Below are 14,091 nucleotides of genomic sequence, written 5' to 3'. Positions count from 1 at the left end.
ACAACCCAACCATAGAAAAAACAACAGCAGAAGGTCACCAACAGGTCTTCAATGTAGCGAGAAATTCCCGCACCCAGAGGCGTCCTTCAGCTGGCCCCTAAACAAATATATACTTGTTCAGTGATAATGAATGCCATACTAATTTCCAAATTGTACACAAGAAACTAAAATCAAAATAATACAAGACTAAAAAAGGCCAGAGGCTCCTGACTTGGGACAGGCACAAAAATGCAGCAGGGTGAAACATGTTTATGAGATCTCAACCCTCCCCCTATACCTTTAGCCAATGAAGAAAAGTAAACACATAACAATACGCACATTAAAGTTCAGTTCAAGAGAGGTCCCAGTCTGATGTCAGAAGATGTAACCAAAGAAAATAAACAAAATGACAATAATACATAAATAACAAAAGACTACTAGCAGTTAACTGACATGCCAGCTTCAGACTTCAATTAAACTGATTGAAATATTATGATTTCATCATATGAATATCAGGCACAATCCTTCCCGGTAGGGGTTTAGTATCATACCAGCATAACGTTTATGAGAAGAACATAACCCTAGTCATGCCAACAACTGGTTTTTGAATAAATGTGTTTAGTTCTGATGCAAAGACCCTATAACTTCAGTATAAGTGAATCAATATTAACGCCAAAATATGCAATCTTTAATGACCTGACAACAGTATCGTAACTATATCCCTTCTTAATAAGTCTATTTAAAGGTATTGTTAGTTTCTGAGGTGAATACTGACATTTTTGTGCTTTAAAAAGAATATTTCCATAAAAAATTGGATGTGAAATACCTGAACGTATAAGAAGTCTGCATGTTGAGCTATATTTACAAATGATGTTCTTATACTGATGATAAAATTTAGTAAATGTTTTGACTTGTTTGTGATATTGAAAACCCTGGTGTAATAATTTTTCAGTACTACATAAATTTCTCTCGTTAAAATCTAAAACATTGTTACATACACGAGCGAATCGTACAAGTTGAGATATATAAACACAGTAAGATGGTGACAAGGGAACGTCACCATCTAAAAATGGATAACTTATGATAGGAAATGAAAAATTATCTCTTTTATTATAAATTTTATTGTTAAGCTTTCCGTTAGTGATATAGATATGAAGGTCGAGGAAAGGGCAGTGGTCATTGTTCCTGTTGGCTTTATTTAAAGTAAGTTCAACAGTATAAATTTCTTTAGTATAAATACTGAAGTCGTCATTATTGAGAGGCAAAATATCATCCAAATATCTAAAAGTATTATTAGATTTGTTTATCAGATGTTGTTTCAATGGGTCTTTGTTGAATTTTGTCATAAATTGTAACTCATAGCAATACAAAATGTATGTATAAAACATGCATGATTCATGCTTCATGCATCTTTAGCTAAGGGGTTAAACTGAAGTTCACATGAATATGGATTCAAAGATGTCATTTATTCACTTGCAAGTAAATAATGCATCACCAATGTTTCTAAGCTTAATGTTGACAAAATTGAACCACATTGGCTGCTAAAAGTGAAGTTATGTTACACTATTTCACTTTCATTAATGATATAACCAAAAAAAATCATATTTATATTTTCTAATTAGATTGAACTAAAGGTTCAAAGGAGCCTTATAAGCAATAAGTCTACTATATTTGTTGTATTGAAGAATTTTTAGCTGTACATGTCTGCCTGGCATGGTTCATCTGACCTTGACCTCATTTTCATGGTACATTGATCAATGTTTCGTTCTCTTGGTTAATGTTGAATTTATGTGACAGTTGTAATAAAGATATTTAGGTCTATCAACATATTTTTACTGGACTGAAAAGACATTGTCAAAAAAAAACCACTTCAGGTACAGGATTAAATTGCAACAATCAAAACTAAATTAAATGCTCTAATATAATTACATTTATTTGAGGTATTTTACCATGGACAGCTGACATAATCACAAACTTTCATCATGTAAACTATGTAATGCGATATGTGTAACACCTAAAAAAAATATGAATCCTAAATATAAAAATAAAATTGAGAATGGAAATGGGGAATGTGTCAAAGAGACAATAACCTGACCAAATAAAAAAACAACAGCAGAAGGTCACCAACAGGTCTGCATTAACACAGTGTGAGGACGGAACTGTACGGTGTTTTAATGTTTTGGTCATTCGGGAGACTGTCAAGCGGGGCTCCGACATTCGAGAGCATTTTCAGCTACGGAGAAGGAAAGTGTTTTATATAATTACTATCTCTGGGCTCACTTTTAATGCATACGAGAAAAGTATTGCATCTGTCAATAATAATCAAACATTCAGAAAATATTCTAATGGCAAGAAAACTGGGGGGGGGGGGGGGGGGGAATGGAATAAAAGTAAGAGCTCCGACCCAAATTATGCAAATGATTGTCTTCATTCAGCTGAAAATCTAGACTTTAAATTTTTTTTTTACCAAAACTTTAAGTTGTGTAATAAGAATTATATATTTTTTAATCATATACAACTTCAACAGGTTTACACTAGAAAATAGTTCTAAATCTTTGAAAACAGAAGTCACTAAATATTTTTCACTGTACGGTCGCTCGTCGGTAAACAACTTTCGACTGTATTATCACTTGGAGCAGTTCTGTAATGTCGCTTGGGAGCAGAGAAATGATTTTGGCTACAGTATTCATGAGAAACCTCGATTTTAGTACAAATGTATATAGAAAAAGGAAATTTACAAATCAAATATCTTTAAATAAAAACTCAGATTATATTTTATAGCCAATGGGATATTTATAAATATATACATTGACCTGATAAACTTCTTTATATATTTATATTAATATCATCAGCTGTAGTGTTCCTATAAATTATTGAATTGACTCCAAAGTAAGTAGTAATCGAGACGTCCCGTTATCATTTACATTCACAGAATTGTGCACTGACACACACGAAAGATCTATATTATTTGCAATGGCATTGTTAATTCTTTTTTAAAACGATTTTATGATGATAGTATCATACAAAGCATGTAAAAGCTTCAATCAATATGAAGTTCCATTTTTATACGCCCGTCGTCTTTAAAACAGGGCGTATTATGGTATACCGTTGCCTGTCCGTCCGTCTGTCTGTCCGGCGTAAACATGTCGCACAGTAACTTGAGAACGACTTATCCAAATTTCATGAAACTTAACATAGTTGTTTCTTATGATGGTCAAATGATCTGTATTCTTTTTGGTGAAAATAAGATTAAAACTTTTTGAGTTACGGCACTTTGTAACTAAAACAGGGGTGTGTTTTTTTCACATGTCGCACCGTATCTCAAAAACGATTCTTGATTATGGCTTAAAACTTTAAACACTTCTTAGTTATATTATTCTTAATATCTATATACTTTTTGGTGATGATTCAAAATTTTATTTTTGAGTTATTCAGTATTTTGTAAAAAAAAGGGGGAGGTTATTTTTACATGCCCAACCATATATCAAAAACGCTTTATGATTATTGCTTAAAACTTTACACATGTCTTTGTTATATTAATCTAAAGATCTGTATACTTTTTGGTGATGATTCAATATTTCATTTTTGAGTTATTGAGTATTTTGTAAAAAAAAAGGGGGAGGTTTTTTTTACATGTTGTGCCGTATCTCAAAAACAATTTATGATTATTGCTTAAAACTTTACACACTTCTTTGTTATATTAATCTAAAGATCTGTATACTTTTTGGTGATGATTCAAAACTTTATTTTTGAGTTATTGAGTATTTTGTTAAACAGGGAAGGTTTTTTTTACATGTCACGCCGTGTCTCAAAAACAATATATGATTATTGCTTAAAACTTTCTCAGAAACTATTTATGATTATTGCATATAACTTCCACACAGGACATCGGGCGTATCATGCGCTCATGGCGCAGCTATTTATTTATATTGTGACCTAAGTTGAAATCAATTCCCAAAACTTGAAAGTAAATTTAACAATTTTTTATATAGAAAATAGTAGAATATTTGAAATAATTACTTTATTGACTGAATTTTGTGTGACGAGCTTATTATTTTAATCGATATTTATTATGATGTGTGCTTTACGTTTTTGTCCTGTATACTGATTTTCGATTTATGTGTCTCTGGATTAGAAAAAACTACTTGTGCGTTAGAATGGTGTACTTGATTGAAACTTAATTGAAAAACAAGGACAAAATGTATGTTCACTCTTATTTATATATTTAATACATCAATATTGAGTGAAGAAATAGAAAACAATGAAATAAATATGCAATCTATTTTATTATTTTGCCCGAGTGATTGTACAGAAAGGCTCCGAGCGAGAATACAGCAGGCGAGCAAGCGATTGTACAGTCAATAATATTAACCAACTTCAAGAAAATTGATTTATTTAATTTTCTACTGAAACAATAGTTATAGAACTTCCAGAATGGTTAGACTATATATCACCAAAGGCTTAATTGTAAAAATTGGTGTAGTTATGAATATCCTTTTGATTTTTTTTTTAACTTTTATTCGCTGTTGATGAAGAATTTTGAGCGATTTACTCGGAGCTCAACCGTTTAATAGAAAACGTCTGGCTGTATATGTCGCTTACAGCATTTGATTGGTCTATATATATGTGTTGAGTGTTTTCGTTACCAAATCTTTTTAAGCAGAAACTTAATATTGTAACGTTTGCGTTAATCAAAACTTACGTTCATCAACATGTTGTTTTTCGAATGTCGGAGCACCGCTTGGCAGTCTTCCGAATGACAAAAATATTAAAACACCGTACAGTTCCGTTCCCACACTGTGATTAATCCCCAAATTGAAAGTGAATGTGATTGCATTCTTGTAATAAATGGCACGTCATCACCGCGATCAATTGATAATATAAGACAAATCTGCTTGCCGTGTGCAGAGTGTCGTCTATCCTCTGTTTCTAATATCTCCGGCATTGTCTCATAGCTCGGCCATGAAAGATACGACATACGAATTTAAAGCATTTATCACATTAAAGTATTTATACTGGTCATCGCTAGCTCAATACAAATGGAATAAAATCTACAGCAGGGGTATGATTTCTGCTGCAACTTCTAGATGGAATGTATATACATGTATATAGCCTTAGTCCATTGTTGAAGGCAGTACACTGACCTGTAGTTGTTATAATATTTCTGTGTCATTTGGTCTCTTGTGGTGAAGAGTTGACTTATTGGCAATCACACTACATTTCCTTTTTTTATATGGACAACGTCGATATCTGCTGGCTAAAAACTCAGAAAATCATGAATTTTATGGCACTATATGTACTTGTATATATGTTAAAAAAACGTGTAATAAAAAAATGCACAAAAAAAACGGAATAGAAAAACTATATTCTTTATTCATTATCACATACACATAGTTTCCCGTCGAATAAAAATTTGACCTAAGAGGTCTACATTTATTGCACAGCGAAAGGGTCCACCATCATGTCGGCATCACAGGGCTAAACCCTTGTTTCAACTGCTTGTGTCAATCATTGCAATGTAATCCTACAAAATATAATAGTAATTTATTGTATCAAATGAAGCAGAACTTTTATTTTCTTTTTCATATAATCTTTGTTCTGAACAATACAATAAACGTTTAAAGTAAAATTTCAATAACAGACTATGTTAGCGTTAAATTGATTTAAATTTTACCGTGATTCGTCAAAATATCCTTATAGTGATTCGTCACAGGTGTCAAATGAGTATCGTTACCATTATTTTTGGAAAAAATTAACGTGAGTTGTGAAAAAAAAATCATCGCATAAAAGACAAGAGGCTCTCAAGAGCCGAGTGATTCGCTCACCTTAATTTTTTTGGTTAAATCTCTCATCAATGATTATTTTGGCTTTTCAATTTATTTAAATGTTCTTTGAATTGTCCTATTTTCTTCAAAAGCAAATTGATACAGCAGTTTCAAAGGAGAAGATTTTTTAAAGTAAGTCAACATAATGAACAAATTGTGAAAAAAGTCTTTAAAGGGCAATAACTCCTTAAGGGGTCAATTGACAATTTTGGTCAAGTTGACTTATTTGTAGATCTTACTTTGCTTAACATTTTTGCTACAAACAGTTTATCTGTATCTATAATAATATTCAAGATAATAACAAAAAACTGCAAAATTTCTTTAAAATCATCAATTCAGGGGCATTATACCTGAAAAACCAGTTACCCAATTCGGCTGAAAATTTCAGGACAGGTAGACCTTGACCTAATAAATACTTTAACTTCTTGTCTTATTTGCTCTAAATGCTGGAGTTTTTGAGATATAAGCCAAAAACTGCATTTTACCCTGTGTTCTATTTTTAGCCATGACGGCCATGTTTTTTGACGAAATAGAAAATAAAACACATACTTTATTTTATACACCCTACTGATCATTCAGTTCGAGTTTGGTTGAATTTGGTTGAGTAGTTTTAGAGGAGAAGACAATTGAAAAAAATGAATAGTTTCTCGTCATGCACCAAAAAATACATTGAAAATACCGTTAACGTCATTTTGCAAGAATTTTTACCGTTATTCGTCTTGTACATGTATGTACCCTCATTACCACCCTCGTGTTTAACACTGTTCTCTGGGTTCTATCAATGAACATTCACTGTAATATTAATGGCACCAATTGGGATTTTAAAATTAAAGAAGCATTTATAATTAATAAGAGTTTTCGTCATTTCAAAAGTCACAATGTTTATAAGTTATTAATTGTGCGCTATTCTTCTGAAATAAATTTTGACAGGAATTATGTTTTGCAGGTCCCATCACTCATAATAAATTCTATCGGAAATTATAATAATATGCTAAAATTTGACGTCATTTATCAGGTTAATATAGTTAAAAGCTTTGATGATGTTAAACAATACATGTATATGTTTTCTGCTCTATGGCCGGGTTGTTGTCCCTTTGACATATTCCCCGTTCTATTCTCAATTTTATCGATGGAAAATACAAATTGAGAAGAATTTATTCTCATAACATATTCTATTTCCACAAAACTATGGTTTGGTTTGCTAGCCTACCATTATCATAAAATAGATATCGACTGCTCCAATTCTCTCATTGACTGTTTTCCTTTTGTTATCATCATTTTAATAGCATCCTAAAACAGAACCGAATGTTTAGTAGTTTCATTAAAATCATTATTTAAATCTTTCCACATCTATGCAACTTACATTACTCAAAGAGAAAAATGAGAGTCGGACATTCGCAACTCTTAGTCTAAGAGATACCGATAAAAAAATCTGTCAATCATGGCACTGATCATTTTAAATTCACACGAAGTTGTAATGCATTCGCCATTTCAGGGACTTTTAAGTTTTAGCTTACTTAATTTTGCGGTATGTGCTTTGTTCATTGTTAAAGGCCGTATGATTACCTATACTAGTTGTTAATTGTCTTAGTCATTTGGTACGTCTCATTAATTGGCAATCATACCACAGGATCTAATTCTTTTATATATTCACATGTATATTAATATGGGTGCTATGCCTTTTTGTGAATTAAAATCACACTTAGTGCGGATTTGGATAGGGTTTATCCTATGTACATACAGAACAATGGTCAACTTGCCAAAAAAAGGGAACAAAAATAGAAAAAGAAGACTTGGTGTAATTATAACTGACAGCATAAAGATCTAATATTAAGTCATACTACCTATCACTGGGATACAGGAGACAGAATCTAAATCCTACCTCATCTTGTAAATTTTTGTTAGCAGTAAAATCATGTCTTATCCATTCTATAAGTTCCTTCTGTTGACTTTTATCTGGAATTCTCCGAACAACTCTCAACATACTTCTATACAATTTTAAAACTTCTGACCTCAGCATAAACTAGAATATAGCATTAAAATGTTACATTTTTGGTTGCTTTGTTAACTTCTGTATAATCACATTACATGTATGCTTCAGAAGAATCCGTTATTTTGATTGGATAACTACGCTTGTGCGTCATACTCAAATTCACCCTCATATCCCAATGAAGTTTAACATTTTTGATGACACGTGCTATTACAAAACAACTTGAGTGCACACGTTGAAATGTCTGGCCTTATTTACTAATCATTGATATTATGTTGATAGACCTAAATATAAAGCTTTATTACAACTTTAACATAAACTCAACATTAAACAAGAAAACGAAACATTGATCAATGAACCATGAAAATGATGTCAAGATCAGATGAACCATGCCAGGCAGCAGTGGCGGATCTAGAAATTTTCATAAGTGGGGGCCCACTTACTGATCCAGTCACGCTTCAGTGATTCCCTACATAAGCAACCAAATTGTTTCCCAAAAAGGGGGCCCGGGGCCCCCGCCCCTAAATCCGCCTCTGTGCAGACATGTACAGGTAACAATTCTTCAATACAACAAGTATAGTTGACTTATTGCTTATAAATTAAGAAAAAGAGACCAAAACACAAACACTTAACACTTAGCAATGGACTGTGAAAATGAGGTCAAGGTCAAATAAAACCTGCGTAACAGACATTTAGATCTTAAAATATTTCCATACACCAAAATATTGTTGACCTAATGCATAAAGTATTAGACAAATAGACCAAAAATCAAAAACTTAACTTTGACAACTAAACTATGAAAATGAGGTCAAGGTCAGATGACACCTGTCAGCTAGACATGAACACCATACAACCATTCCATACACTAAATATAGTAGACCTATTGCATATAGTATAAGAAAAACAGACCAAAACACAAAAACTTAACTATAACCACTGAACCATGAAAATGAGGTCAAGGTCAGATGACACCTGCCAGTTGGACATGTACACCTTACAGTTCTTCCATACACCAACTATACAAGACCTATCGCTTATAGTATCTGAGATATGGACTTGACCACCAAAACTTAACCTTGTTCACTGATCCATGAAATGAGGTCGAGGTCAGGTGAAAACTGCCTGACGACATGAGGACGTTACAAGGTACGCACATACCAAATAAAGTTATCCAATTACTTATAATAAGACAGAATTTAACATTACAAAAAATCTCAACTTTTTTTCAAGTATTCACTGAACCATGAAAATGAGGTCAATGACATTGGACATGTGACTGACGGAAATTTCGTAACATGAGGCATATATATACAAAGTATGAAGCATCCAGGTCTTCTATCTTCTAAAATATAAAGCTTTTAAGAAATTTGGCTAACGCCGCCTTCGCCGCCGGATCACTATACCTATGTCGAGCTTTCTGCAACAAAAGTTGCAGGCTCGACGACAAAAAGTGCAAAGGTTGTGTCGTAAATAAATAAATAATAAAAATCGATTTTTCATGATCGTATCGAAAAAATGTAATTATAAGCATTGAATGCTTCTTTTAATAATTTCATAAGGTTTTAAAAGTATTGAGCGTGCCCACATTTTTGAATGAAGCACGGAAAAAATGTATTCGGTCTGACAACGCTTTTACACCCCAATGAATTTTCAAAAAGAAGCATTCAATTCTCAAATAAAGAATTTTTACACATTCATTTCCATTCCGTGCAACTTATTATTGGTCAGTGTATACTGATAAGCTATTATGCATCTTATTTATCTTATACCGGTACCTTTTCCCCAATCAATCAAAGACCATAGTAATTAACTCCAGAAAATGAAAATTGTTAAATTCAAATTGGACAACCATTTTGTCATCAGTAACAGCATATTAGATTTGGGAAAACATATACTTGTTGAAAGGTTTACAGGTTACTAACACATGTACTTGTTTCTATACATGGGAAGGTCGACTTTTACCACATATGGATAATATACCTTCCCCTGGATAGAAACAAGTGTCTGTGGTTCCTGCAAAGAAACGAAATACCGCGTTTGTTTCTAATAAAGGGCTATAATTAAGTCTTATTTATATATATATACATTGTATACAATGTATATATATATGTGGAAAATGTGAAAATCGTTAATACTCAACTAGACCTCTATTTTGTCATAATAAAATTGAGAAAGGAGTTGTGAATATGTCAAAGCGACAACCACCCGACCATAGAGCAGATAACAGCCGAAGGCAACCAATTGGTCTTCAATGTAGCGAGAATTCCCGCACCCGTAGGTGTCCTTCAGGTGGCCCCTAAAAATATGCATAATAGTACAGTGATAATGGACATCATACTAAACTCCGAATTACACACAAGAAACTAAAATTTAAAATCATACAAGACTAACAAAGGCCAGAATGGCCAGAGGCTCAAGTAACAACATTTTTAAAATTGAAAAACAATATTGTAGAATATTTTCTATAATAAGGTTATAGCAGGCAAATGACATACAGAGCCAGTTTCCAACATATCTCAGTTCCTGAACCATGTGAACGGTATAAATGGAAAATCGTCAGTATCGACCATGAGCTCCATTTTAAAAACCGTGATATTAACATTCAAAATAAGCTGATTGAACCGATGCTATTCAGTGAAATTAAGCCTATCCACGAGCACCAACCGTACCTCGCCATAATTTTAATAATCGGATCTTTCCATCGGAAAGGCACGGTAAAAACCTAATAGACGCTTTGGTACAGGCGTATGATTATTTTTTCATGGTTTTCACTGAATCTTAAATTTTGAATTTCTATTTTCTATTTTCATAGCACATGTGTAACACTTCTATATAAGATTACGACCCTTTGATATAAAAGGGGGTCTTTGCTTCATGAAAATTTATTAACTTTTTGTTTCTTGTACACATTTGACTATCCCCAACTATCCTACACATACATATATATAATGTTCAACAATATTACGTAATACGTAATATTTTTCATGCATGCATTCTGTCTTGTGCAAAGTAATTTTATTTTTTAAATCCTTTAGCCTGTTAATTGTTGCAGGATGAAAACAAATGTGAATTGTCGGAAACTATAAAATTTATGTGTATGTGGTAAGGCTTTAAAAACGTGACGATAATAGCTAGGTGCTCGCATCAATAATGAGGAGGGAGGTATGAGGGGTCCTGATCCCGAAATCCCTGGTTTAAAAACACGAGGTCCCGAAATTCCAAAAAAAGAATTCCAAGATCCCGAAAGGGTCAATCCCGAAATCCCGAGCTTAAAAACACCCGATCCCGGAGTCCCGATAAAGGTCATATCCCCCCGATCCCGGAGTCCCGATAAAGGTCCTATCCCCCCTCAATAATCCCGGAGTCCCGATAAAGGTCCTATCCCCCCCTCAATAATCCCGGAGTCCCGATAAAGGTCCTATCCCCCCCTCAATATTATTATTGAGGGGGGGATAGGATTATTATTGATGGGGGATAGGACCTTTATCGGGACTCCGGGACCTTTATCGGGACTCCGGGATCGTAAAATCAATTTTACATTTCCTACAACAAAGTAATCATGTACAATGTGCATTTGTTGTTTTTATACTGCAATTTACATGCGACACTTTTACAAGGTTTGGTTGTTATTGTATGCAAATAGTTATTTCTAATTTCTAATAAAAATCGACATAGTTTGCATGCGGACCGCGGAGGACCCCAAAATGAACTGTCCGGCACACAAAAATAATTTCAAGGTTTGCTCCGCAATACGGAGTTACAGGAGACCTGCACAAGAACAAGTAAAATAGAAAAAAACATGTTAGTGTATCTAGCCGATTCTCAGTGCTATTTGAACTGTAATTGACTGACTGCAGGATAAAGTAAAAGACTAAAGTATTAATTAAAGTGTACCTTTAGGGGGATAGGACCTATATCTGGACTGCGGGATCAGGTGTTCTTAAGCTCAGGATTTCGGGATTGACCCTTTCGGGAGCCGGGAATTATTTTTTTCAAATTTCGGGATGTCGGGATTTAATTTATTTAAATTCGGGATCTCGGGATTTCGTGTCAGTTTGAAGCCTGGGACCTCGGGATTTCGGGATCAGGACCCCTCCTACCACACCCCTACCATGGCAAAAGTACATTTTTTTGTACCAACCACTGTCAATGACAGTCGCTTGAATTTTAGTGAATTTTTTTTAATTTTTTTTCATACATATAAACTGATATGGCTTATGAACACAAAAGATAAGTCTATTGACTATTCTCACTGCTGCGTGTAAATTTATTTCGAAAAATTGTTAGTTATGTGGCTTTCAATTGTCTGCTTCAGACACGAGGAGGACTGTATAAATACCACAGCTACTTGAGTACCGCCCCTTGGTGTCTGTTGCAGTAAGGAAACCTACACTATTCTCAATACCTGTTTACTGCGGTATATATTATTTGCTGAGAATATACATGAACTTTTTCCATTTGTGTTTGTTTTTCTGCATCAGATACGAGGAGGATTGTTAGAGCTTTTAAGATCACAATCCTAGAGCATAGTCCCTTAATTGGTGTCTGTTGCAGCTAAACAATAATTTATTTTATATTTATACATTTCAGCAAAATATTATAAAATCAAGTGTGAAAAAAAATAATTAAATAAATGAATGGGGTTTGCCACATCTCTGGAGTAGCAACTCTCAAATACTTTTTTATTTAACAAATAATACCTGTATGACTATTTCAATAGTTTATTTTACAATGTTATGTAAAATACTGTATGATGTATCAATTATATATGTTATATGTATATGCCCCCCTGGGGACCTAATTTGGAAAATAAAATTTATCTTATCTTATCTTATATCACTAAAATTCAAGCGACTGTGTACTAACAATGTTACATAATTTCCTAGGTGTACCTAATCGCCTGTGATTTATCCTACATAACTACCATGCATTTATTTCTTAAGGAAAATAGTTGTCGCTAGACGTAAGGTAACAACAACCAACCAAGTCTTTTAAAAAACACATATTTATTAGTATGGCCTTAACAAATTAAGAACATTAAGAATTACCTCCCTTGGATAGTATTTCTCATCACGCGTCTACTGTCCAATTTTTGTTTTCAGACGATTAAATAGTGCACACTTATCTTGAGTTAATACCATTATATCTATTAACATACTATACCTTTGATAAAGACATCATGTGAGGTGCTTTTGATGCCATTTTAAATTGAATCCACTGGCCATGAAATGTTTGTTAAATCGTTGTTAGATGGGAGATAACTCGATTTATTTTTATTGCAAATCAAGTGAACGAAATGAGGCATTTATATAATTTTATTTGCAATGTTCAACTTCTAGTTACATACATCCACTTCATATACTGTATAAATCCTATATGTTTGTTCATGCATTTGTTAAATGTATAGTGTGTTTTAAGTTTTTTACATGCTTTAAAATATATATATATATATATAGTATTTAACTAAGATAAGCATGCAATCGTATCAAAATTGATATTCTAATAAATATACAATATTTATAGGTCAATGTCAGAAAAGGTCCGTGTAACACTTATCAATTCAAAGTTTTAAAAAGTTTTGAAATTTTAGATTTTTAGAATTTTGATCAAAGTTTTAAAATATCAAAATTTCAAATCGTGTTAAAGTTTTTAAATTTTGAAATTTTAACCAAATTATTAAAATATTAAAATTCTAAATATCGTTTATAAATTTGATAGTTTAGAAATTTGATCAAACTTTTAAAATACTAAACCTAACGTGCAATTTTGATTATTTGACTTTTTGAAAGTTTGATTTTTTAAACTTTTGATTAAAATATCAAAAATAGAAAATTAAGGGGCGAAAAGAGGGGTACCTGTAAACACTGATGTAGATACGGCTCTGATTCCAATTTGAAAGGAATATTATTGTTCCGTATTTGCATTTTGTTATTTGAGCATTTTTAAGTTATCGTACGACAATCGACTTTGAGCAAACTAAAAGAACACATGTACATCCAGTCAGAATGGGGCGTGTAAAGAGAAGCCACACTGTCAGCTGCATGATGGATTTTATCATGTTTGGCCGTACACCAATGTTGCTCTCGAAAAACCAGAGCAATGTAAAACGCTGAATTGTAAGTAAAGAATTCACCTACGGAACAATGAAACTGAAATTTGAAAGTTAAGAAAAATAAGAACCGAAACAATTGTCAGACGTATAGAGGAGGGTTGTGATCTCTAGAAACATGTTTAACCCCGCAGCATTTATGCGTCTGTCCCAATTCAGGAGCCTCTGTCCTCTTAAGTCTTGTATGA

The 14,091-nt window shown here is 33.0% G+C and overlaps 1 protein-coding gene across 1 annotated transcript; it reads right to left on the bottom strand.

Moving 5' to 3' along the window:
• Window positions 1-5,332: 5,332 nt before the first annotated feature.
• LOC134686035 (LYR motif-containing protein 2-like) lies at window positions 5,333-13,066 on the bottom strand. The gene is made up of 4 exons (XM_063545733.1): window positions 12,958-13,066; window positions 7,687-7,827; window positions 7,015-7,094; window positions 5,333-5,503 (listed from the first exon to the last, which is right to left on the bottom strand). The coding sequence occupies exons 1-3, from the start codon at window positions 12,994-12,996 to the stop codon at window positions 7,020-7,022; spliced, it is 255 nt and encodes an 84-aa protein (XP_063401803.1). The 5' UTR covers window positions 12,997-13,066; the 3' UTR covers window positions 5,333-5,503; window positions 7,015-7,019.
• Window positions 13,067-14,091: the final 1,025 nt, after the last annotated feature.

This window comes from Mytilus trossulus, chromosome 10, assembly GCF_036588685.1.
Source record: "Mytilus trossulus isolate FHL-02 chromosome 10, PNRI_Mtr1.1.1.hap1, whole genome shotgun sequence".
Taxonomy (NCBI): domain Eukaryota; kingdom Metazoa; phylum Mollusca; class Bivalvia; order Mytilida; family Mytilidae; genus Mytilus; species Mytilus trossulus.
The sequence above is the reverse complement of the archived record's forward strand: the minus strand, read 5'-3'. Positions and strand labels throughout refer to the sequence as shown.